The 24,978-nt window shown below is 42.7% G+C and overlaps 1 protein-coding gene across 4 annotated transcripts in view; it reads right to left on the bottom strand.

The window, feature by feature from the left end:
• The window catches only part of PTPRM (protein tyrosine phosphatase receptor type M), a 746,863-nt gene that overhangs the window by 547,888 nt on the left and 173,997 nt on the right, over window positions 1–24,978 (bottom strand). For all 4 annotated transcript variants that reach the window (XM_082668014.1, XM_082668012.1, XM_082668013.1 and 1 more), the window contains exon 2: window positions 20,751–20,873. In XM_082668014.1, coding sequence (XP_082524140.1) covers window positions 20,751–20,873 — 123 coding nt within the window. The remainder of the gene's footprint in view (window positions 1–20,750; window positions 20,874–24,978) is intronic.

The raw sequence follows: 24,978 nt of genomic DNA on the forward strand, positions 1-24,978 counted from the left end.
AATCGAAGTTGTACAGTGGAGAATGAGGATTGCTCCCCACAGTACCTTCCAGGAGGAGATAACCACCGAAGGCAGCCTTTGAACCAGCTCTTAGAACAGGCTGGGTTACAGGAAGAACTTTCTACAACTTTGGGGTTGAGCATTTTGCTGGATGTATTGGAGGCTTGCTTTCTATGGCGTGGTGTAGACTTGGAAAAGGGCTCTGAGGTCGTCCTACTGGAGGCCTGGCCAGGCTGCCATCAAGGAGCTTGGAGCTGCCTCGGACAATCCCTCCACACCCTGATTTATTCACTGGCAGCAGTTGGCACCAGGCAACTCAGGGCTAATGTGTCCCACGTCAGCGCTATTTTTGAGAACCCCGCAGCATTAAAAAATGCAGAGATGCCAAGGTATAATCTTTCAATGGTGTTATTTTAATTGTTTACATATGAATACTTCAAACACTAAGTACATTATAAGCCGATATAGTTTTGCTATTCAGAAGAGAATAAAAGAGATTAAAAATACTAATTTTGGGTACACTGTAAGTGGTGTGATCTAGCAGTGAGACATAGATTTGGCCATATGAGGAATACATTCTACTTTCAGTCTTGTGTCTCTTTGCCCTGAAGTTTATCCTTTTTTGAAGATAATGTGGAGAGTCTAAGTGTGGAGCTTGGGCCTATGGCTCTCCTGTCCCTCCACCCTCACCCGTGACATTCCCAGTGGACTCAGCATTTTAAGCCTCCCGATCTTGGTGCATGGCTGAATAAAAGAGTGGGAAGGGGAAATGACCAAATTTTAACCACATTTCCAGCATTTCCTCTGTGCATGGAGAAAAAGAACCACTTGCTACAATGAAATGTCCTGGTAGGTCATAGATGTGCCGGTAAAGATAGTCTACTCCTTCTCGTGGCAAAGTCAAGTCCCCGGTTTCAGCAACAGATTCAGTATTGTGAGCAGCTGATTTCTCTGTAACTGGGAGTTCAAAGCAAACCCACAGAAGTGCCAAGATAGTTCAATGAGGGAAAGGATGGTGCATTTGTTTACCACAGCTGCCATAAAAAATACCACAAACTGGGGGACTTAAGTGAAAGAAATGGCGTTATTTTAAATGTTTGGAGTTCTGGAGTTTGCAAGTCTAAGATGAAGGTGCTGGCAGGGATGCTTCATTCTGAACCCTCTCTCTGGGCTCGCGGGTGGCTTTCTTCTTGCCGTGTCTTCACAGGGCCTGTCCCCTGTGCCAGCACGTTCCTTATGTCTCTTCCTCTTCTCTTAAGGACACCAGTCACATGGGATTAAAGACCTAATCTCCAAATACAGTTACCCTTAGGGGGTAAAACTTCAACACATGGATTTGGGTGGGGGGTGAGGGCAGGGGTCATAATTCAGTCCACAACAGATGGTCTTTTCAACAAATGGGATTGGGCCTTTTGGATATACAAGTGCCAAAAAAGTAATCAACTTAGACCCTTACCTCACACCATATACAACAATAAACCAGAATGGATCCTGAACCTAAATGGAAAACATGTAGGAAGAAAGTAGATGCTGAACTTTTTTGAGAGGAAACATAAGAGAAAATCCATCTGATCTTGAGGTACAACACCAAAAGCATGCTCCATAAAAGGAGAAAACGATTCACTGGACTCTGCACCAAACGTTGTTCTCTCTCATTTAATTCTTCCAACAACATTATAACGTAAGTAATATCCTTATTTTACAGATGAAGACGTTGAGGCTTAGAGAGGTCAAGTAGCTTGAACAAGGTCCTAGAGTCAGGGGATTGAAGTCAGGGAGCTCCTTCAACGTATGCTAACAGCTGCCTTCCCATTGGGCATAATTCAGAGAGAAACAGAACCCACACTGATACTTCAATAGAATCAGAAAACATTTTCTAAAGCTGAGTGCAACCAAATTGTGGTTTGGGGATCTACGTATTATCTCCAAGCTTTGAAATATCCAAACGTCCAGCTTTCAGTTGTGAGATGTTGCTCGCATAGGCTGGGGAGAAATCTCAAGGGCCAGCTTTGTACATAAGTTGAAAATAAAGTTAAAAAAAATCTTTTGCAGGAAAGAAGCCATTTTTATTTTTGCCAATGTAAAATACAACATTCAGTTTCTCTACTCAGTATTCTGTAATAACCTAAATGGGAAAAGAATTTGAAAAAGAATAGATATATGTATATGTATAACTGAATTACCTTGCTGTACACCTGAAACTAATACAACATTGTAAATCAACTATACTCCAATATAAAATAAAAATTTTAAATAAAATAAAATAAAATTTGTGATTGACATTAAAAAGAAAGGTATCATATGTCAGTCATATAATCAGTGGGCACCAAAAGTCTGAGACATACAAGCCCATGTAATGAGAGGAATGAATCCCAGGAAGCTGAGCACAGATGTTGTCAGAGGAATGGCAGGTGCGGGGAGAGGGGAGCGAAACCACGCAGCACTGACAGAGCAGAACAGAATGGAAGAGAACAGAAGCACCATGGGCTCTGTACCCACTGGAGTTTTCCTACATAGAAAGAAAAGTCAGAGTGGTCTTTACATACTTCTACAATACACCACTTCTCCCAGGCCCAAGGTTAAAACTGAATTTAATATATCACATCAGACCACTATGAAGAATACTCTACAAAAATTATGATGATGTCATCTGTAAATACCCACTGCTATCAATACCTTTAAATTATGAGTTGGCATTTTGGTTTATTAGGAAGCTCCTTCAGATGTATTAAAAATCTGTTTACTCTTAGTATTGATTTTTTTTGATAAATATATTATCCAGAGAGGTCATAAGCAGTGATTTCCCTGGAAAAGCTGACATTTATTCAATGATATTTACTTTACTGAATTAAGTAGCAATATATGCTCATATATCTTTGCGGTATCTGGGAACTTATCTTCTCAGAGTTAAGGTAAGAGAATATCTGTTTTATAGAAATATTAGGGCATGGTTTAATAACACAGGGCTTAGGAAAGGCTCTACGTGTGTAAAATCTATCAATTATGGATTAATTCTTCACTGACTTTTATATCAAAACACCATGAAGCTAAAGTTAATTCTCAAAACTTATTTTAGTAAATTAACTGGAATTTTTAAAGATGGCACTTCTTTAAAGAAAAAGAGAGCTTCCCTGGTGGCGCAGTAGTTGAGAGTCCGCCTGCCGATGCAGGGGACGCGGGTTCGTGCCCCGGTCTGGGAGGATCCCACATGCCGTGAAGCGGCTGGGCCCGTGAGCCATGGCCACTGACCCTGCGCGCCCGGAACCTGTGCTCCGCAACGGGAGAGGCCACAGCAGTGAGAGGTCCGCATACCGCAAAAAAAAAAAAAAAAGAAAGAAAAGAAAGCCAACATTATATTCAATTTCAAGTAATTTTCTCATATAATAATTTACCAGGAAGTACTCTATGACCTTTTCTTAAATGAAATCCTCTAAGGCCAAGTGTGGCAGGGGCTACAGGCTAGTCACTCAATGTTCTATATTTCCTTCTGCAGGGGAATCTCACTAAACTGTACCCCCAGCTGCCGTTGCAGGTTGCAGGGACCCCCCCTGAGTTTTTTCTCTCTCCTTCCAAGTCTGGTCCATAGAAACTTCCCATGTGGATCCTCCACGGACTTTCCCCTTTGCCGTCTAGATGTCCACTTGAGGGCAATCTTGGAGAATGCATGTTAAAGATGGCAGAGTCATTTTTGGGCTTTCCTGGTGGCACAGTGGTTAAGAATCCGCCTGCCAATGCAGGGGACATGGGTTTGAGCCCTGGTCTGGGAAGATCCCACATGCCGTGGAGCAACTAAGCCCGTGCACCACAACTACTGAGCCTGTGCTCTAGAGTCCACGAGCCACAACTACTGAACCCGTGCGCTTAGAGCCCGTGCTCCGCAACAAGAGAAGCCACTGCAGTGAGAAGCCTGCGCACCGCAACGTAGAGTAGCCCCTGCTTGCCGCAACTAGAGAAAGCCCGCACGCAGCAACGAAGACCCAACGCAGCCAAAAATTAATTAATTACTTTAAAAAAATAAAGCTGGCAGAGTCCTTTTCAATCTGGACGTTTGTCTGGAACGGGGTTCCCAACCCCAAAACCTCCAAACCGGAACCACTCTAGACTATTATATACGTGGAAAATAAACATCTCCAGTGTTAAGGCACTAGGATTTTGAGATTTATTTGTCATGGTATCTACTACATCTTTGTACTCTATAAATTCTTAGCAAAAAACAAAGAGCTTCATTTTCTTTAGAAAGCTCTTTAATTTGAAAATAAGGAACTAGATTAGATCACAGGATCTATTGAGTTTGGATGAGTCCTATTCTCAGAACTCATTCAGTAAGTCAATAGACATTTGTGGCATCATCACTGCACTTGCTTTACAAAGTAAGGGAAAATGCCTCCCATGAATGTAATTAATGATTTGACTTGGAAAACAACCTATTTGTAAACTGTGTCTTCAAATTATAGAGAAAGTCTAACACTACAAAAATATGATAAACTACTAGCTCCTTAAAGAACAATGCTTTTGGTCACAATTGGGGTTTTTATTTACTTGTTTGGGAGTCGAGTTGTTTTCCATTTTTTGTTAACCAATTCTCACTTGCAATTCTCAAGTGTTAGCAGCTGCTCCCATGAATGACCCCAGGATGTTACCTTTCTTTCCTTTTTAATGCACTAGAGGAAAATTCATCAGCTCAGAAAGCACTGGACTTAAGAATGTGAAAACCAATCATTTTCCCCCATTGATTAGTAGAAATAGCAAGAAATGCAACAAATATCATGATGTTAAAGGGCTTCACAACAATTAATATTTTTGGAAGGTTTTGTTGAGCTTGTCAAAGATGGGGTCTTAGATGAGCAATCCCTTCTTTAACTCACTGGAACTGAATGGTATAAGTTAATCAAGAAGGAAAGAAAAGAAAAAAATCACTTGAATCAAAAGACTCCTTGGGGCTTCCCTGGTGGCGCAGTGGTTGAGAGTCCGCCTGCCGATGCAAGGGACACAGGTTCGTGCCCCGGTCCAGGAGGATCCCACATGCCGTGGAGCAGCTGGGCCCGTGAGCCATGGCCACTGGGCCTGCGCGCCCGGAGCCTGTGCTCCGCAACGGGAGAGGCCACAACAGTGAGAGGCCCGTGTACCGCAAAAAAAAAAAAAAAGACTCCTTGGAACCAAGACTGTTTTACAATTTCTCTTCGTGTGAGTTTTATGGAAAGAGGCAAATGAGGATAGCCTCTCTCTACTTCCCATGCTGATCTCAGAAAAAATCTGTGACCAAAGTTTACCCTGCCGGCTGAAAAAATATCTGACCCCTGGGATTTACGCTGAATCACAGAAGGCTGTGGCCTGCAGAGGGATCACAGAGGGTTTAAACCTGCTCCCTGGGGGTGCAGGGGGTTCTCTGCTCTTTGCTTTGCCGTGCATATGTCATCAAAGAAAATATTGTTCTTATGTGCTGGGGAAGGTCGCTAATGATGAAGACCTTATGAAACACAGGAATAAATACCAGCTCTTAACCGGGCCGAAGGAGAGAAAGGGAAGGGGAGCAGAGGGCATGGCTGTTAGCTCATTTGCAGAACTTGACACTGCATTTTATAAGTGCAGCAATGTCACAGGGGCAAGAAGCAGTCCGTCCAATGAAAGAGCAAAGAATTGCACGTCTCCATCTGCTGGGGGACTTGAGGAACTGCCCAAATTAGAAAGTGACTTGGCTTTATGCTGATTAAAATTCTTATTAAAGACACACTGAATCACTTTGCTGTACACCTGAAACTGACACAACATTGTAAATCAACTATACTCCAGGGCTTCCCTGGTGGCACAGTGGTTAAGAATCCGCCTGCCAATGCAGGGGACATGGGTTCGAGCCCTGGTCCGGGAAGATCCCACATGCCACGGAGCAACTAAGCCCGTGCGCCACAACTACTGAGCCTGCGCTCTAGAGCCGGCGAGCCACAACTACTGAGCCTGCGTGCCACAACTACTGAAGCCCATGTGCCTAGAGCCCGTGCTCCGCAACAAGAGAAGCCACCGCAATGGGAAGCCTGCGCACCACAACGAAGAGTAGCCCCTGCTCACTGCAACTAGAGAAAGCCCACGTGCAGCAATGAAGACCCAACACAGCCAAAAATAAATAAATGTTTAAAAAAAAAAAAAACTATACTCCAATTAAAATAAAAATTAACTTAAAAGTGTTTTTAAAAGATACATTAAATAAGAAAAGAAACTACCACCTCATTTCAGGGATAAGAAAGTGTGACTGGCCATACCAGTCACAGCTACATATTTTTGTCACTTAAAGGTTTCAATGAAACAAATAACACTCCATTTCTTTGATCAGTGTCAGGGCAAACAATGTATGAACCAAGTATAGGCATTTTATAGAGACATACTCTCCATGAGTGAGGCTGCCCTTCCCTCCACGCAATTGTACTTGAGAAAGGAGAAGGGTGTATCTCGGCATCTTGGGGCAGCTGTGGAGCCCAGCCACAGCCGACGGGCAGATGGCGACTTCTGGCTCTACATCACATCCATCAGACCTTCTTAGGAAGCCTCGTTAAAGTGTTCTCAGCCTGCAGGGGACTCCAAATAACAAGGACTTTCTAAAGTGAGTCCCAGGCTTCAAAAGCCACCATAATGGGTAAGCAATTAGTAGATTAAATTAATCCTTAGTAAGTCTCTGCCACTTCATGAATTTAATTTTCTTTTCTTCCGTTCAGCACATTATTCTATCTTAATACTTGGTCTTTCTGAAAGGCAAGGCAGCCTCCTTGTATTGATACTTTAGGTTGTCCACGATGTTCTTTACCTCTTAGGATACAAAAACAGTGCCTGCCCACAGCAGGTGCTTCCTAAGGATTTATTGAAAAAGGAGAAAAGTTTCTAGCACTAGAAAGAGCTAGAAAGGTCATCCACGTCTGTCTTCTTCCTCAAGATTAAGTATTAACTACCTCTCATAGCTGTAAAAATCTATAAAGATTACCAGATTCCCCTGTTAACTCTTTCCACGGCTAAATTATTATTAAACTCAAAAAATGTTTCCCCGTCATGCCTTTTAAATATTAGCAAATTCTGTTAGAACTCATGTCTTTGGAAATAAATGTGTTATCTTACATAACAGGGCTATTGATAGGAGATGTGTGACTGGTAAGTTCACCTAAGAATTTGTTATCAATTCATATGCAATTTCTATCAAGCACAATTTCTAAGTCTCCCTGAATAATGCTCAGCCATCTTTATAACACTGTGTCGCTATGCACTTCATGATAAAGGGGTTGACATTATTTTATCACGACAATATATACGACAGTTCCACAATTAAAAATCTGAGAAGCAGCACTACTGAACGACTTTATACAGGCTTATTCATAAGGAATAAGTTTAAATAATTCACTTTATCCAACCCACAGCTGTCCAGAAAGCCTACACACAATTTCAAATCTATGAATATTAATCCTACTCTCAAATTCTTCTAGAGCACGAGATTTCATAAACTCCACTTCATACAATTTGTAATATTCACAGTTGTGTGGCTTCATACAATGTAACTTTGTGTATTATTTCATTTAGAATGAGTATTTATTAGTGAAAAGAAAATACTTTCCAACAATAGGAACAAACTATTTATATTGTCTTTATTCAGAAAAAAAATGTGAATTATAACACTCAAGGATATCCTTTTTTGCAATAGTTGACCGTCGAACAATGCAGGGGTTAGGGGCACCAACCCTCCGCTCAGACAAAAATTCTGGGTATAACTTAGAGGTGGTCCTTCTGTATACACGATTCAGTTGGGCACCCGCGATTCAACCAACCATGGGTCATGTGGCACTGTAGTGTTTACTATTGAAAAACATCTGCATATAAGTGGAACCACACAGTTCAAACTCATGCTGTCAAGGATCAACTGTATTTACAAAACCGTTTCCCCTTCTTTCTTTTCCTTCCAGACTCCTCCAAGCCTTTAATTGTCAATCATCAAGGGAGGCATATCTCTTAAGATGATCTACTTCAGCGGTTCTCAAAGTATCTTCTAGGGACCCCTGAAATCCCCAAGTTACTTACAGGGAGTCCACAAGGTCAAAACTGTTTTCCTGAGAGTAATAGGCCATTATTTGACTTTATTATTCCCATTTTTCTCTCAGTTACTAACAGGTGTACATCATTGCTCTGATGGCTAACGGAGTGCACGTACTCTGATGTACTCTGTTTTCAAAATTATTCAGTTTTCATTCAACCCAGAAAATATAAATAGAAACTTCCCACATGATCAGAAGTTCTTTGGATATTGCAAAAACAATTTTAAGGGTGTAAAGGGGTTCTACGACCAAAGAGTTTGAGAACCATTCAACAACCCCAAAATCTCAGTGGCTTCACACAGGAAGTTTTTCTCTCACTCAGGCACATGACCCCTGCACTCAGTTGCGTGCGTGCGTGCGTGTGCGTGTGTGTGTGTGTGTGTGTGTGTGTGTGTGTGTGTGTGTGTGTGTGTGTGTGTGTGTGTGTGTGTGTGTGTGTGTGTGTTGGGAGCAGGGTTGGGTTTCAGGAGGAGTCGTTTCTACATTTTGTCACTCAGGCACCCAGGCTAAAAGCATCGCAATCACCAAGGCAGGAACAAGGGAAGAGAACACAGGGAATCTGGCTCTAAAAGCTTCTGCCTGAAAGCGACACGTGTCACTTGAACGCACAGTCACCAGCCACAGCAGGTGTGGCCACATCTACATCAGAGGGCACAGAGGTGCACATGCTTCCCTGTTTCTAGAACATGGGAGCTGGAAGCAGTGACTCAACACCCTCCCCACAAATACCACAGGGTTCTCCCTTCAGGCGGCTCTCCACTTCCCAGCATCTTGTCCCAGAGTTATTCACCCTCATGACCACGTATTAATGGGGCCTCACAAACCATTTCAGGAAACATGCGGAGAGACGCTACTGAAATACGACATACACAGGTTCACGTATTTCAATTGTTTTCTATTTCAAAACAATTGCAAAACATCAAATCTAAACAGAATATGGATGGTAAAGGCTTGCCAAAGCTAGTATACAGTGCTATTGTGTAAAATGGGCATTAAATGCCTCTGTTTGACCGACATGTAAAACCAATTATTTATAATAATTTGTGCCATCAACAAATGTCCAACACCTTTTTATAAGAGCAAGACCCAGATCAATTCAAATAAATTAACATTCCTGTCTGAAACGACTCATCATCCAGCCCAAGTAACACATTCACATGTCAGTGGGGGCTGCCCCAATGACCCGTCTGCTGAAAAATACAAACTATCATTTTGTTTTCCAAATAACAAGCATTGATTGCAGTGTTAGAAAGGTCACTCGTCATCAGCTCAGTCACTGAGCTGCTGGTAAATTGCAGCCTGTCACTCCGCAGGGAGCCAGGACCATGGGGGGGGGGACTCAGGCACGTTGTGTTTATACAGTACAATTGGGGAGGTGACACCATTTCCACAAGGTGTGTGTTTAACAGGACGGGTGTCACGGTCAACAGAGATGGGAAGAGGAAGCAGCATGAAAGGAATGACTATAAGAGAGGTCTCATCATTTCCCAAGACGCCCCCAGAAACCTACTGATTCCTATTTGCCTTAAACTTGCCTGGATCAAACCCAGCCTATGTCTCCAAGTCTTATGCCAAAGATTTCAATATTTTGTACATTTTCTCTGGGTCACAGAAGAAAAGATGTTCTCTAGAAGGAACCAGGAGAAATAAAATTAAGAAGCACCTCTGTATTCGGACACCTGAAGCATTCAAAAAAGAACAGGGCATTGGAAAAAACAGCTCCCTGTGGTATCCTCTCAGAGGGCACTGCTGTATTCACGTGCTACCCCGCACATACGGGGTACAGTCAGTTGCATAATGGGTTGTCTGGATGTGTCGTCCACCACAGAAAGGAGTTAGGATGTCCAGCCGGCAATTAATTAAATAGCCATATTTATTTCCCTTTCAACCACTTAAAGCTTTTAAATATCACTTTAAGATATAATTTATCACAATCTCCTAGGATAAAATATCTGTCAACTATGAATTAAAGTCCACTTATTTAATGATCCGCTCAATCATTTCATGAAGCTTGCCAAGAAATCCTTTATGAATTTTTCTGTGTTCAGCCCCACATTATGGATGAGATACAAATGAATTCAAGCATGTACCCAAAAATAAAATGTAATAATTCCTTATGCGTCTTCTTACGAAGTTCCAGTTAGCCACCAAAATATCTACCAATAGGATAACGATCTTTATACTTGATTCACCCACCAAGGCATAAGACCGCAGCGTGAAGCATCTGTCCTATTTTAGAAAGTCCTAAAATTATATCCCTGAAGTGTGTCACTGTACATGGGCCCATCAGCTCCACTAAACTTCTCCGGTGAAGACCAAGGAATCAACCCGAGATGCTCAGAAGGGAAAATGGGAGTCAACCTAGGCTTCTTAAATATAAATATTTTCAGTGTAATTTGACAGGATAGATTTTTGCCTAAAAGGCATCTGTGGATAAGAATCTCATTGGCACTAAGACAGTGAAGCTCTATGTGTCTTTTGTTTCCCACGTTTATAGTACAAATTTTGCTTAGTTTTAAAACTATAGAAAAGTTGAAAAAGTAGTATGATAAATGTTTATACATACTTCACCCAGGCTTAACAACTGTTAACATCTCACCACATTTGCACACATACTGTCACACACACACACACACACACACACACACACACACACACTTTTTAACATGAATCTCCCAAGAACAAGGAAATTCTCCTCCATATTCCTATGCTTTGTGATAGGATACTTATTTACTAACCAAACTTCCTTCTTTTTTTTTTTTAACAACTTTATTGGAGTAAAATTGCTTTACAATGGTGTGTTAGTTTCTGCTGTATAACAAAGTGAATCAGCTATACATATACATATGTCCCCATATCTCAAACTTCCTTCTTACATCTTTTCCTGATCCCTCGTATGAGCAGTTCTTTCTTTTCCTCTCTGCAAACAGAGTCAATTCCTTTCTCGTTCCCTTTGTCAGAAATCGAGTCAAATGGCCTCCTTGCTGTGCATCCTGCACCAGCTCAGGACGGCCTTTGGGAGTCTTTCCTCCAGCCTCGCCCCTTTCCTCCCCATCCGCAGTGCCTGCAGTCCCGACACTGTCTGCTCCTGAGCAGCCCTGGGCAAGCCTGTGCCCCCCGCTGGCCAGCACTGCCGCGGGACAGGGCGATCCTTCTGCCCGGCAGGCCCACCTGCTCCGGTCCCACTCCTCATGCTTGCCTGGCCCCTCTCAGGTGCCACCTCCTCCAACAGACCTTCTGCTTGCCCTCACTCCTGGCCTCTGTCTGGGCAGCAGCCTGGCCCCCACCAGGGTACTGGGCCCACCACTTCTGTTCTGGAAGACTGGCTCTGGGTCATCGCTACCTCCCAGTGCCCGGAGCACACACAGGGCCTCACACAGTTGGAGGCCCAAAGAGGGAAGGGCCTTCCATCTCCTCCTGGTCTATGGCAAAAAGAACAACCCAGGCTTAACTAGTTCTTCTTTAAATGTATTCATCTCTTCCATTTCTTGGACCATGGGAGGCCCCGAAGGGGCTGAAAAGGGGCCTTTCCTCTGTGACGGTCTGGTCTGTGGCAGGCTGGAGACAGGGGTGACCGGACCCCGGCACCACACAGAATGGCCCAGGCCTTCCCCACGCTGGTGTCTGTGTGAGGACAGCTTCATGCCACCAACAAGCTGCCAGCTAGCACACCAGCGGCCCACCCAAAACTCCTCTGACCCAAAGACCCTGCCTTCCATTAAGAGAGGCTGCCACTCCCTGGACCCGACTGGTAAGTCTTCCTCAGGTCTAGGGTTCTCTGGTCTTCGGTCCAGCCCCACTCGCCGCCCCTTTGTAGTCCAAGGTATCTCAAAAGATGGTAAGACTGTCTCCAAGTGTCCCATCAAAACCTGCTGTCCCTTCTCCCCACCCTCCTTCCTTCCAACAACACGGCCAGGCCCAGCTCCAGGGCACCTGCACACAGAACACAGAGTACGTGGGCACCAGCCAGCACCTGGGTGTGAATTTCTCAGCCTGGCATCACAACTGCCCAGTGGACCCATGGCCCTGGACCCCGCCCTGGACCCTCAGCCCCTCCTCAACTCAGCCACGGAGAGATTTACAGCATCTGTCACGATTGGCCTGCGTGTTTATTCCATTACTTGGTTTCACATAACTCTTATGGTGTCATCTCGTACAATTTTACAGGAAATTAAGCAAGAAATAAACCTATTTTAAAAACACATATTGGGACTTCCCTGGTGGCGCAGTGGTTAAGAATCCGCCTGCCAACGCAGGGGACATGGGTTCGATCCCTGGTCTGGGAAGATCCCACGTGCTGCGGAGCAACTAAGCCCATGCGCCACAACTACTGAGCCTGCACACCTAGAGCCAATGCTCTGAAACAAGAGAAGCCACTGCAATCTCACCACAACTAGAGAAAGCCTGTGTGCAGCAACGAAGACCCAATGCAGCCTTAAATTAATTAATTTTAAAAAACACAAACAAACATATTTATATGTACAGGCTCACTTGTATACTTTTTAGCAAATATTTAAAAAATAGTCAGCCACTGTTCTTCCTTTTTGTAACAGTTTCCCAATCAGTCAAGACAGGAATGTAGAACAAATCTAAAGGAGAACATTTGTGGAACACTGAATATAAACTATTGAAATAAGTGTTCATACAGAATACGCTGGTCCCCTTGAAACACTTAACTATTAAAAATCAAGACACTTTTCAAAAAAAGAATGACTGCCCTGATCTTGAATAAAAACTGAATCATAGGAAACATTATGCGGAATGAAATAAGAGAGACACAAAAGAACCACTATTGCATGATGCCTCTTGCATAGGGTACCCGGAGTGGACCAATTCATAGAGACAGGAAGGAGGATGGTGGTGGCCAGGGGCTGGGGAGAGGGGGGACGGGGAGTTAGTGTTTAATGGCTACAAAGTTTCAGTTTGGGAAGACGAAAAAGTTTCTGGAGATGGATGGTGGTGATGGTTGCACGGCAGTGTGACTGTACTTAATGCCACAGAACTGTACTCTTTTTTTTTTTTTTTTTTGCGGTACGCAGGCCTCTCACTGTTGTGGCCTCTCCCGTTGCGGAGCACAGGCTCCGGATGCCCAGGCTCAGCGGCCATGGCTCACGGGCCTAGCCGCTCCGCGGCATGTGGGATCTTCCCGGACCGGGGCACGAACCCGTGTCCCCTGCATCGGCAGGCGGACTCTCAACCACTGCGCCACCAGGGAAGCCCAGACTCTAACCTTAAAAACGGTAAATTGGGGACTTCCCTGGTGGTCCAGACTTTGCCTTCCAATGCAGGGGGTGCTGGTTCCATCCCTGGTCAGGGAGGTAAGATCCCACATGCCCCAAGGCCAAAAAACCCAAAACATAAAACAGAAGCAATATTGTAACAAATTCAGTAAAGACTTTTACAAAAATGGTCCACACCAAACAAATCTTTAAAAAACATGGTAAATTGTATGTTACATGTTTTTACCTCTGAATGGAGCACACTGTCTACACTCATGTTAAAATGAGTCCACCCAGAGCCCTCTGCTGTTTAACTAAGAACTCCCCAAAGATCACTGATCTGAAATGGGGTTCTTTTGTTATCACCTAAAGTTATTTTTCTAAATTTTGTAACTTAGAAACTGCTGGCAGGATGCAATTCCGGTCCAGTTCCTTTCACCGTGTCTCATCATTCACGGTTTCAAAGCTACTGGAAACCCATTTTGAGCATCACCAGGGTGATATGAGTGAGATCCAGAGAGGATGCTCATCAAGGACCATCCTACACCTTGGATGTCAGGCAGGGACCTCACTGTGGGACACGTGAATAAGATGCTCAAAGACAATAAAACGTGTCATTTCCTGAGTTCTGGAGCAGAAATATTCAGAATCAACTAAAATAACACCAAATTCAAAGACCTCCCCCACATTTTTAAAGTATTTTATAATACTTTTTATTACAAAGTTACACTTAATCATAAAGAAAATGTGTAATGTAGAAGTGACAGGACAATTACCCCCAATCCTACCATCCTGGCAAAAAAAGTTCATATTTTAATGGACTTCTCTCAACTTGCTTTTCGATCCATTCAAAAATTATATGAAGATCTATACCTTTTGTTTCTTATTTGGTATCACTTAGAAGGGAAAATAGGAAATCGGCATGAACTGCCCGCTTCACAGAGAGTCCAAATTAAACTAAAAGATGAATTCCTACCAACTGATCCTGGAAAGTTACTTAGTAATAAAAGGAGGACGTTTCTTGAATTCTGTGCTGGACCAGGTAGGAGGCTAAGTCTCTGAAGTGGATAATTTTGTCTCCCTTGGTCAATAACCCCATGAGGCAGGTTCTAAATGCCTTTCCAACACCTTCGGGATCCTGTAGGGCTGACAGCCCCCTCCCCCAGCAGAGTTCCCCCTGCCTCAGCTCTGCCCCTGCTCTTCCCTCTGGGAGGACCACTCAGCCTCCAGGCCTCCTTGTCCCTGGTAGGACCCCCTCTCTGCTCACAGAGCGGCTGCTCCTGTCTGCCGCTCCCATCCCTTACTAAGCCCTTGTCCTGATTTAGTTTTTCTTCACAGCCCTAGAATGTCTCCCCATCACACTCTAAGTCTGTCTGCTTATCACAGCCCGCATGCCTCACAGTCAGCCAGAGCACAGACTCCATTATTGTCGCCCCAGCTCCTAGCGCCAGGCCCCCGGACATCACTCCACGAACATGTATCCCGAACTAATCCTACACCCATGAGGAGCCTGAGGACCTGAGAGCTGAAGAGTCGGCCAAGGTCCACAGCTGTGAAGCTACAGAGCCAGAATCTGACCCGGGAGTGGGAAGCAACCCCACGGGGAGAGCCTTCCAATTCATTTCCAGAAGATCCAAATAGTTGCCACCTGGGAAGAAGGCTGCCCGTGCCCCCCTCACTAGATGCAAGTGCTCGGGTGGGAAGTTGCCTCCCTGGCACTCAGAAAAGCAAACATGGGGGCTTTTCTCTCCTATAAGCCTGGGGCAGGTGTACTTCTCTGAACTTCAGTCCTCTTGGGTGTAAAACAGATATAACGCCGTCTGATCTCCCAGGGTTGTCATGAGGATCAGAGGATACACAGCAAAGAAGCAACTTTTGTCAGCTGCTAGGAGTCATGTACGTGTACAAGATTACTTTGGTTTATGAGGGAGAATTATCAGAAGGTACTGCACTGCCACTTGCCTGGGATTTCAATGTTTTTGCTCTTGCTTTTTGCTTTTTGTGTGTTTTTAAGACACAGCACAGCCAAGAAAGCTAAATTTGATGCTATGGTGTGCTGAGTCTGATGAACTAAATTTCATATTACCTTTTACGTTTTTACATCTAGAAAGTCATTAATTAATGAGGGGAAACATGGTCTCCCAGGATCTGATCTTTTGGCAATCCAAGAATGATCTCACTAGACTGAGAATGTAGGTGCATCGCCAGGGAGGGGATCCTTATTTGGTTCGTTCAGCAATGGAGCCCAAGCATCTTGAACGATGCCTCGCACGTAGCAGGTGTTCAATACATATTTGTTGAATGTTGACAGATTCAAAGAATGAAAGAAATAATTAAACAACTGTGCGAATGTTCTTTGCCAAAAATATTACTCACTAGATACACACTGAAATTTAAGGAGGAAAAATGTCTTTTCAAGCCCAAAGTTTTCTGCTCTTTGTCACTCAAAGAGCAGAAGACTTTGCATAAGCCCTGAAGTGTGAATACATAGGACGTCTTCCCCAGGAGGAAAACATGCCTGGTGAACGCACCCCAAGAGGAAACTGCAATTCCTTTGTCTGTCAATCCATCATCTTTCCCAAAACAAATACATGCAGTCACTTTTTTTCCATTTTCTGGGGCATCACACTAAGAGTCCACATTGCTCCTTCATCCTGCATGGCCCTCTCTCTGCCTTTCACATGGATACCCTCGGAAATGACTCAATCCTCAGTCACAACATCTCCACAAAGATCGGCAACCCCACCACTCCCAATCTGCATTATGTAAAACCAAGATGTGGAGGCCAAGTGAGGTTGCCCAGGATGCACACTATACAACCTGTATAGGAGCACTATACAACCTGGAAGAGTATTACATTCTCCCAGCACTAAGGGCCCAATTTACTTCATTACAGCCTTTTTAGAGGTATGATGTTTTACGGGGACCACAGGGGTTATAAATAAATGTCAATTTTATAAGTATCAAATGGCTATGGTTGTAAGCTACCTTTACATTTTTAATATTATGGATGAATTTATTGCTAATTTTTTAAATTAAACAGGATCACATTTTCTAATACATAAGATATGGAATATGTTAACTATCCATTTCATAGAACTGGAGCACTAGGGTCCAAACACGAATACTTTAACAACATGTAAACACATCAACTATTCTCAAACTGTGCACATGTTTTTACACCACGAAACACTCCTAATCAAACACTTCTTAGTCTATAGGGATAATCATACAAGGCGCTGCTCTATATAAAGTGATAGAAGCAATGGTACTATCAAAATGTACGAGGTTATCATTTGGTTACTTAATCAAGGGTTCTTGTGCTCAGAGTATAATCCTTATGGTAAAGTTTAAGAGAGTTGCCCATTGCTAATGGAGCTCAATGAATATGAAATGAACCACGTGCTCTCCAATAAAAGAGAAATCACAGGTAGCATGCTTTCACCATCAGGAGAACTGTGTGGTTCAGAGCTAGCTGCAAAAGTATCATCAACTATCACATAAATGTTGGCTTGAAATACAAAAAAATTAAATGACATTTGGTATTTATTTTCCCTAACTATGTATTTCCATAGCTAACATCACAGCATCAGAATAGTTATCAACCAGCTTGTATAAAGCTCCAGACTGTATTTAAATAGTTTAAACGTGGTTAAAAAATAACCTCACACACGAAGATACAGAGAAACAAACTCTGCACACTGAAGCATCATTTTCCAAAAAGACACAGAAAAAGTAAACTTTAATTACAGTAAATTTAAAAATCAGAGTAAAAATTTTAGTCTATATCACCATCATAATTGTTAAATTCATCTTGGTAGATTATTTGCTTATTAGAATCACAAGAGTTCCACAAGGATATTGGTACTAAACAGTAAAGAATGTCACGGTGCTTTCCAATAGATAGCAAATTTATGGGAAAGATAGAGAAAATCCCTGATCATCACATTTTTTTTTCTTACTGATTTTAATAGCCCAATGTTTGGAAAAGAAGTCATCTGAAAGTGAAAGAAAATGTGAAAAAATGTTTATTATGTTAATAGTTATAATATGAATACAGAAAATCATTACAGTGTAAGCCAGGAGTCCAAAACAACAATTAAAGCTGATGCCAAAATGGTCTAAGACAGAAGTTAGTATAATTGTGTGGAAAGGTCCAGAAACTAGATATCTAGGCTTTGTGAACCCTACAGCCTCTGTTCCAACTACTCAGACTACTCAGCTCTGTCACTGCGGCCCAAAAGCAGGCACAGACAATATGTAACAAATGGGCATGGCCGTGTGCCAACAAAACTTCGTTTATGGACACTGAAATTGGAATTTCGTGTGTCACAAAATAGTATTATTATTATTTTGATTTTAAAAAACCATTTAGGACTTCCCTGGTGGCACAGTGGTTAAGAATCCGCCTGCCAATGCAGGGGACATCAGTTTGATCCCTGGTCCTGGGAGATCCCATATGCCGCGGAGCAACTAAGCCCATGCGCCACAGCTACTGAGCCTGCGCTCTAGAGCCCACGAGCCACAACTACTGAGCCCACGTGCCTAGAGCCCATGTTCCACAACAAGAGAAGTCACCGCAATGAGAAGCCCGCACACAACAACAAAGAGTAGCCCCTGCACGCCGCAACTAGAGAAAAGCCCACAGGCTGCAACGAAGACCCAACGCAGCCAAAAATAATAAATAAATAAATTTATAATAAATAAATAAAAAAACCATTTAAAAATGTAAAAACGGGGACTTCCCTAGTGGCACAGTGGTTGGGTGTCCACCTGCCAATGCAGGGGGCACGGGTTTGAGCCCTGGTCTGGGAACATCCCACATGCCGCGGAGTGGCTGAGCCCATGTGCCATGGCTGCTGAGCCTGCGCTCTAGAGCCCGCGACCCACAAGTACTGAAGCCCACGCGCCTGGAGCTCATGCTCTGCAATGGGAGAGGCCACCGCAGTGAGAGGCCCACGCACCTAGGCAAGGAGTAGCCCCCGCTTGCCGCACATAAAGGGGACCTGCACGCAGCAACGAGGACCCAATGCAGCCATAAGTAAGTAAGTAAGTAAATAAATAAATAAATAAAGTTTTTAAAAAATAATAAAAAATAAAAATGTAAAAACCATTCCTAGCATGTAAGCCACACCAAAAAACAGCAGCTAACTGGCTGTGGCTGGCAGGATATAGTTTGCCAACCCTGGGTCTAAGGCATCACAGAACCAGCCTGCACGTGCAAGACCAAATACAAATACACATGTGAGAACAAATCCAACAATATTTTAAATAAAGGTTTTTAAAAATTAACCCTTATAAAGTTATGGTTGTATCTGATCTTGCCACCCATTTACCCTGAGAAATTCATAAAACTAGTTTCTGTTTTAGTGTACGAAGGCCAGCCTTGGAATTTGGTTGTGAAAGGAATAAATTTTATACCTATTAATGAAAAGGGAGGAGGAGGAAGAGGCAAAATCCTGAAATGGAAGAGTATTTAAAACTCATGGCTGTATAGACATATTGGAAACTCAGTTTTCACATCCATACCTCAGGATAGTATATGCACGTTTACAAGACGGTAACTTCTAACAATGACATTTCATTGAGAACTTAACTTCTCATTTTTGGAGGGTAGGTCAGCTGGGCCCAAGTCCACGTCCTCCAAAAACACTGGGCTTACAGTAAGAAAACTGCTCTTAGAATACTTCTAGTCTATACCACACTTAATTCTATGCACTTTTAGATTGCTCGCTAGTTGTATTTTTGTAACCCTCTTTCCCAAGTAGGTAAGTTCCTAGAAAGAATCATTTCATAATCCTTCATCTCCCTCAGTAATCATGATTAGTATACACTAGGGCTCAAAGAATTTTTTTTTAATAACTAAAGTTTGTTTAATAAATAGTAGGAAAAAATACACGTATTTGCAGTTTGGGTAAACTTTTTTTTTTTTTTTTTTTTTGTGGTACGCGGGCCTCTCACTGTTGTGGCCTCTCCCGTTGCGGAGCACAGCGCAGGTTCAGTGGCCATGGCTCACGGGCCCAGCCGCTCCGCAGCATGTGGGATCCTCCCGGACCCCCTGCATCGGTAGGCGGACTCTCAACCACTGCGCCACCAGGGAAGCCCTTGGTAAACATTTTAATGTGGTGGAAGAACTATCCATTTTCAGGAGCCTTATCTGGACCCATGTCCATAGGCAGAGTCAGAGGAGAGACGACCCACTGCTAGTCTTCCCCCAACTCCCTCCAGACCTGCTGATACCCAAACCACCCACATGTCCTAACCCTAACCCAAAACTTGCACATGTTTGGGGGTAGGTGTTGAGGATACATCTTATGTAACCATCAGAAACCAGACGGAATTGACAAAAGTGTTAGAAAAGATAACATTCAGAGATCTTAAGTTACAAAGTCCTAATATTAATCACCAAGTATTCTATAAGTCAACAGAAGAAAAATAAATTCAAGCAGAATGTTTAATGCCCCCACTTCATTCTTCCAAAGGCAGGAGGGCCTTCAAAGGCCAAATACTTGCAAGGTCACTCTTCCTGTGTTGCTTCAATTACCCAACTGACTATTCCAGGGCGCAACTGGTCTCTGATACGTGTAACCATTTTTGTAATGGCCTCTACTAGAAACCCATCCTTTCTATATTTAAAGCTTGGACATCTTGGTCTGAGATGGTATTATGGGACATCAGAAAGAAGTAAAGGACAAGATGGTAACAAGAAGCTATACCTCCCCCTCCTTCATATCTTCCAGTTTGAATCCTGAATGGGACACAGTCATCACCCCATCTGTCAAGTGAATCTGCAAATCTAAAATTTTAAATGGATATGCAACACCGCAGCCTAAAAATGGTGTCTATTAAAATGATCAAGCGCCAATCTGATTAGAGTCCATGAGTCACCATCTTCCTGATCTTCCAACTAAGGAAGTAGAACTCTTGCTGGTGTTCCGTGGACCAAATGTTTCTCACTCATCAGAAAATTTACTAAGTGCTTCTACAGTGGAAAAAGGATCCACATGCATGCAAAACCATTTTATCAGAATGCTTTGAAGATCACTAGTAACCTCCAGATCCCCCAGGTGCCAGATGAGTCACCTCCCAAGGTCTATTTGTGATGGAGACTTTGTTATTTGGATTCCCCAGCTAGAGTTCCAATCACCAAACTCATCTGCCAGAAGAGACATCGATCTATTTCCCATATGTTCTGCTACTTGGGAAAGGATCAATTGGGTAATGGCCATTAATCTAGCTCAGGTGTATCTAACAATAAAGGAAGTAAGCTTTACATTTTAAAGGGAGAGATACAAGGGTCAACTCTTTGTCATTGGTCCTCACATACCATCCCCACCAGCTAATCAGCCTTTGCCACCAGACTCCAAGACCAACACCCTCACTCATTCAACCAATACCCAGTGAACATTTACTGTGATTAAGACTCCTGTGCATCTTTGGTTTTAAAAAGGGAACTTTAAAAGCAAACCTGATGGCATCCATGGATCAGAGGTTGGTTTGGTCAAGGTGTTCACTTGTTCCCAGTTGAAGTCATCATCTTCAGCCTGACTGTATCCACACGTGCTATAAGGCTCATCAAAGAGGCAACCACCTAAAATGTAAAAGAAGGAAGAGTAGCATTAATAAATAATGACCAGAGGTCTGGGGTAAGCTATGATGACTGCAGGGAACCATAAACCTACTCGATGCTCAAAGTGATTTGATTTGGCCTTTTTGCTCAGGAACTGTGGATCCTGACTCCATTGCATCCTTGCGAAGTGCTAGCTGAGTATTCACCATGCCTTGTCAATAATTCTATATTATACTGTTCTCCCAAAAGAATCAAACATCTGTATAATCCAACTGAAAGTAAGACCTAAGCAGATTTATAACCCATATTCTCCAGATTCATATGAATTAGGCATCATTGATCTTGTGTTCAAAACTTTAATAGAACCATCCTAGGTGTTCAATGTGTTTTCAATAGAAAAAAAACCCATTATAATTTGTCCAAAAAAATGAAGAGAGATACTTCCACCATACCACTGGTAGAGGACAAAACACAGTAAATATTATGGACCTAGCTTGCAAAATATTTTTCTAAGGATTATTCTGAATCGAACATAGAAACAGGTTTTGCTTTAATACTTTGGAGATTTGAGGTCTCAAAATTAAAAGAGATTATAAATTTGCCTACAGTCCACACAATTTTGAAAGGCAAGAATAAATTCACAACTACACATGTGGTAAACATCTGCTTGATGTCGATGCTAAAAATGAAGCAACTTAAACAAAGAATAAAAGAAAATGCAGTATATGCAAAGCAGGTCCGCTGTTGCAGCACCCTGGGCACTGTGATGATTTTAAGTCCCACCCCACATCTTCTTAAGTGTCTCCTGTTGACTTTAAATTATTATAGCATCAAATCTTTCCCCCAATGTTTCACATTGCCAAAGTGAAGGATTATATCAATCATCTTAATATCATGAAAATTCTACTGCCCATTATATAATGCTATTAATTATATCAATTTAAAAGATTAATTATAATCACTTGCCAATGATAAGAATTAAGGGTCTGGTCAAGAAAACACAAACATAAGAATATAATTACCCTATGGCTGTACTGTATGCCCTGGCAGCAAGAAAATAAATAAAACAATAATAATAAAGCAACTGCACAAACTCAGAGGTAGGGTCACCTGGTCCAATTTCCATCCACATGCTTCCATCAGTTCTACAACCTTCTAGACAGACAGACAGCTTCTGAACAGGTGGGCACCCAGCATTTAGAAAAGCATACCTCACATGTAGACAATTCCCCTTAAAAAGGCCCAAACACAGCTTCTTGAAATGTATACCCATTTATCTCAGCTCTTCCCTGTGAAGAAACAGTGAAAAAATCTCAGCTCTTACACGGGAAAGCTAACTATTTGAAAAGAGCCATCAAGTTCTATACTTTTGCTTCTCCAGGCAAAACATGCTTTGCTCCCCCTCCCTCCCTCCCACTACAAGGTTCTCAGATGTTTGCCATCCTGGCAGGTGTTCTGAACACTGTCCAGTTCATCAGCACTCTTCCAAACCAATGACTCCCAGTACTGCAGCCCGAATTCAACTGGCTACTTCCCTTGACCTCAGACTGTCAACAGTCTGAGCTGACTGCTGGTCTATCCCGAGATTCCTAGAGCCTGGAATCCCACATGTCTTCCTTATACCACTGCCATGGAGCCATTTCTCCCCTTTGCAATAAGGGAAGTGACTTTCTGTACATTTATCCTTTCTAAACCCCATATAATGTTTGCAGGGCATCTCTCCAGCCTGTTGAGAGCTTTTGGGATCCTGATTTTGCCATTTGGGTGTCAGTCTTCCTACCTAGATTTGGGTGATTTGCCAATTTGATTAAGCATGCTTTCTGTCTGCCTCCAAATCACTGAGAAAAAATGTTCAACAGGGCAGAGACAAGGGATCTCGGGCCATTTTCCTCGGGCCATTTTAAGAGGTGTCCCCCAGCTTTCTGCTTTTGTCTTAGTCACTGGCTCTAGGCATGATGGTGAAATCAGTGACCCTGGACACCATCCTCTGTAACACTTTTAACAGAACTGGCCAATTAAACATTCTGCTGGGAACAGAAAACTCATTATAAAGATACAGCATTAACTCAATACTTCACCTTGACAACAATTGGTAATTTATACTTCCCTCTTACTCAGCTTTAACAAGTCCAGAAACACAGTGGATTTGTTTTAAGCACATAATACTAACAACTTTCTAATTTGGGATAAGAAATGTTAGAAGGCCACGCAAACATTTATGAGAAATATTCTCCCTTGGTTGCAAATCCTAATTTTGATATAGAAAATAGCTTCAGTGCTGTAGGAATAAGCCCAAACAGCAGTAGCACTAATAATATTCAAAAGAATGAAAGAACCATGAATTTTGACAGAAAAGGGAACCCCCCCCCAAATAGAAGCATAGATAGCACTTTGATGAAAGTCCTGCAGTGCAATCTTAAACAGTGAGAAATAGCTTGCGGGGGGCGGGGGGCGGGGGGCATCTGCAAAACAGCTCAAGTCTGGTTAAAGATCTGGTTTAGGAAACAATTCTTGGCACTGCAGATATAACCAAATATAAAGGCGAGAGCTTGCATGACTGACAGCAAACCCCAAAGACTAATACAACATTGGTGCAAGGATATAATTTTCCCATTACATAAAGCTGTTTTTATCACTTGAAAGGAAACATAAAAAGAATGCCATGGTTCCTCGTAGACCCATCTAGGATTATGGAAACACTGGAAAATAGGACAGACTGTGAATTTCCTGTTGCCCAAAGATATGGCCCCCTGCACATCAATTTTCAGATCCACTACTGGCCTTCATCCAACAGATTCAAGACCCTAAAATAGCAAAGGTGGTTTATTGAGCTAAAATAAGGCAATTAAGGTAAAAAGCAATGGGATATAACCAACTCAAGAGAGCAAAATGAAGGTTTTAGGTTTCAAGGCAACATTGCGTAGAGGTGAAGTGAACCGGTTCCGGGGTCAGACGCCTGGCGCTTCCTCATTCTTGCCCTGCTGGCTTTGTGTTTGTAGACAAATCATTTAGCCTCTCGGAACCCCAATGTCTTTACCTATAAAACAAACATAACATGTCCCTCACCTGGTGTTTCTGATGAATCAGTAAGGCAGCAAGTGTGGCTGGTCTAACAGAGTCAGGCAAGTCCACCAGTACCAGCTATTACTAGATCTTAAATTGTCCTTGCCATCTGTACCTCCTACAAGGACTCTGAGGAGTTCACTCCGTTGCAAAGAGTTGGAACACAGAATTGGAAAATTTAATGTGTACTTTGTAAAGAGGTGAAATGTGTGGGCTCTTCTGTGGCACTACAGGAGCAAAGAACAGAGGCCAGCTGGGCTTTTCAAGTGAGTGCCTTAGGGCCAGTGAAGAATGTGATAAGGGAGCAAAGTCCCTGAAACATCATGAAATGAAGCATTTCCAAAAATAAGTCTCCTGCATTTTTCAGGATAACACAGACCGTTTGCCATCATGTAGAGGCATACAGTTAGCAACGAATTGCCAAGGTTTCCCCAGAATTGTCTTACTTGGACCGATGCCCAGCAGCTCATGGCTGGGCCATATTCACTCCTCAATCAAGGTAAATTATTTCTCTTTTGTGGAGGGGAATCAGGACTAAACCAAAGGTCATACAAGAGATGGAGGAAAGGTGATGCAAGCCGGGTGGGTGGTGGCCTGCATCACTCTTATTCTCTCTCTCTTACATAAATACACACACACACACACACACACGTGCCTGCCCACCTGCTTCCATCATACCTTGAGAAAGGCTTTTCCTTAGCAAATTTGAACACAACACACAACTTGTGCTGGAATAAGAAGGAGTTATTATGTGAAAGGAAGTGTCAATGGGTGTCAAATACCCAGGTAATGGACAACAAGGATGATGGCTTCTGACCAAGAATGATGATTGTATGGCCTGTTCCAGGACAGGCAGTGCACAATAACATGACAATTAAATTGATAAAATTGAGGAGAAGTGAAAGTTAAAAAGCAAGGAAAGTAGAGCAGGAAAAAAAAAAAAAGGACAAGATGATATCAGGATTATAACTAGGACTCCACCATTATCGCCAAGTAATAAAAAATATTACTAGGCTCATTCACGGGGCATTGGCCACACATTTCACTGTAAGCTTTGGGGTAG

Source organism: Grampus griseus (assembly GCF_964374135.1).
Source record: "Grampus griseus genome assembly, chromosome: 12".
In the NCBI taxonomy this organism is placed as follows: Eukaryota; Metazoa; Chordata; class Mammalia; order Artiodactyla; family Delphinidae; genus Grampus; species Grampus griseus.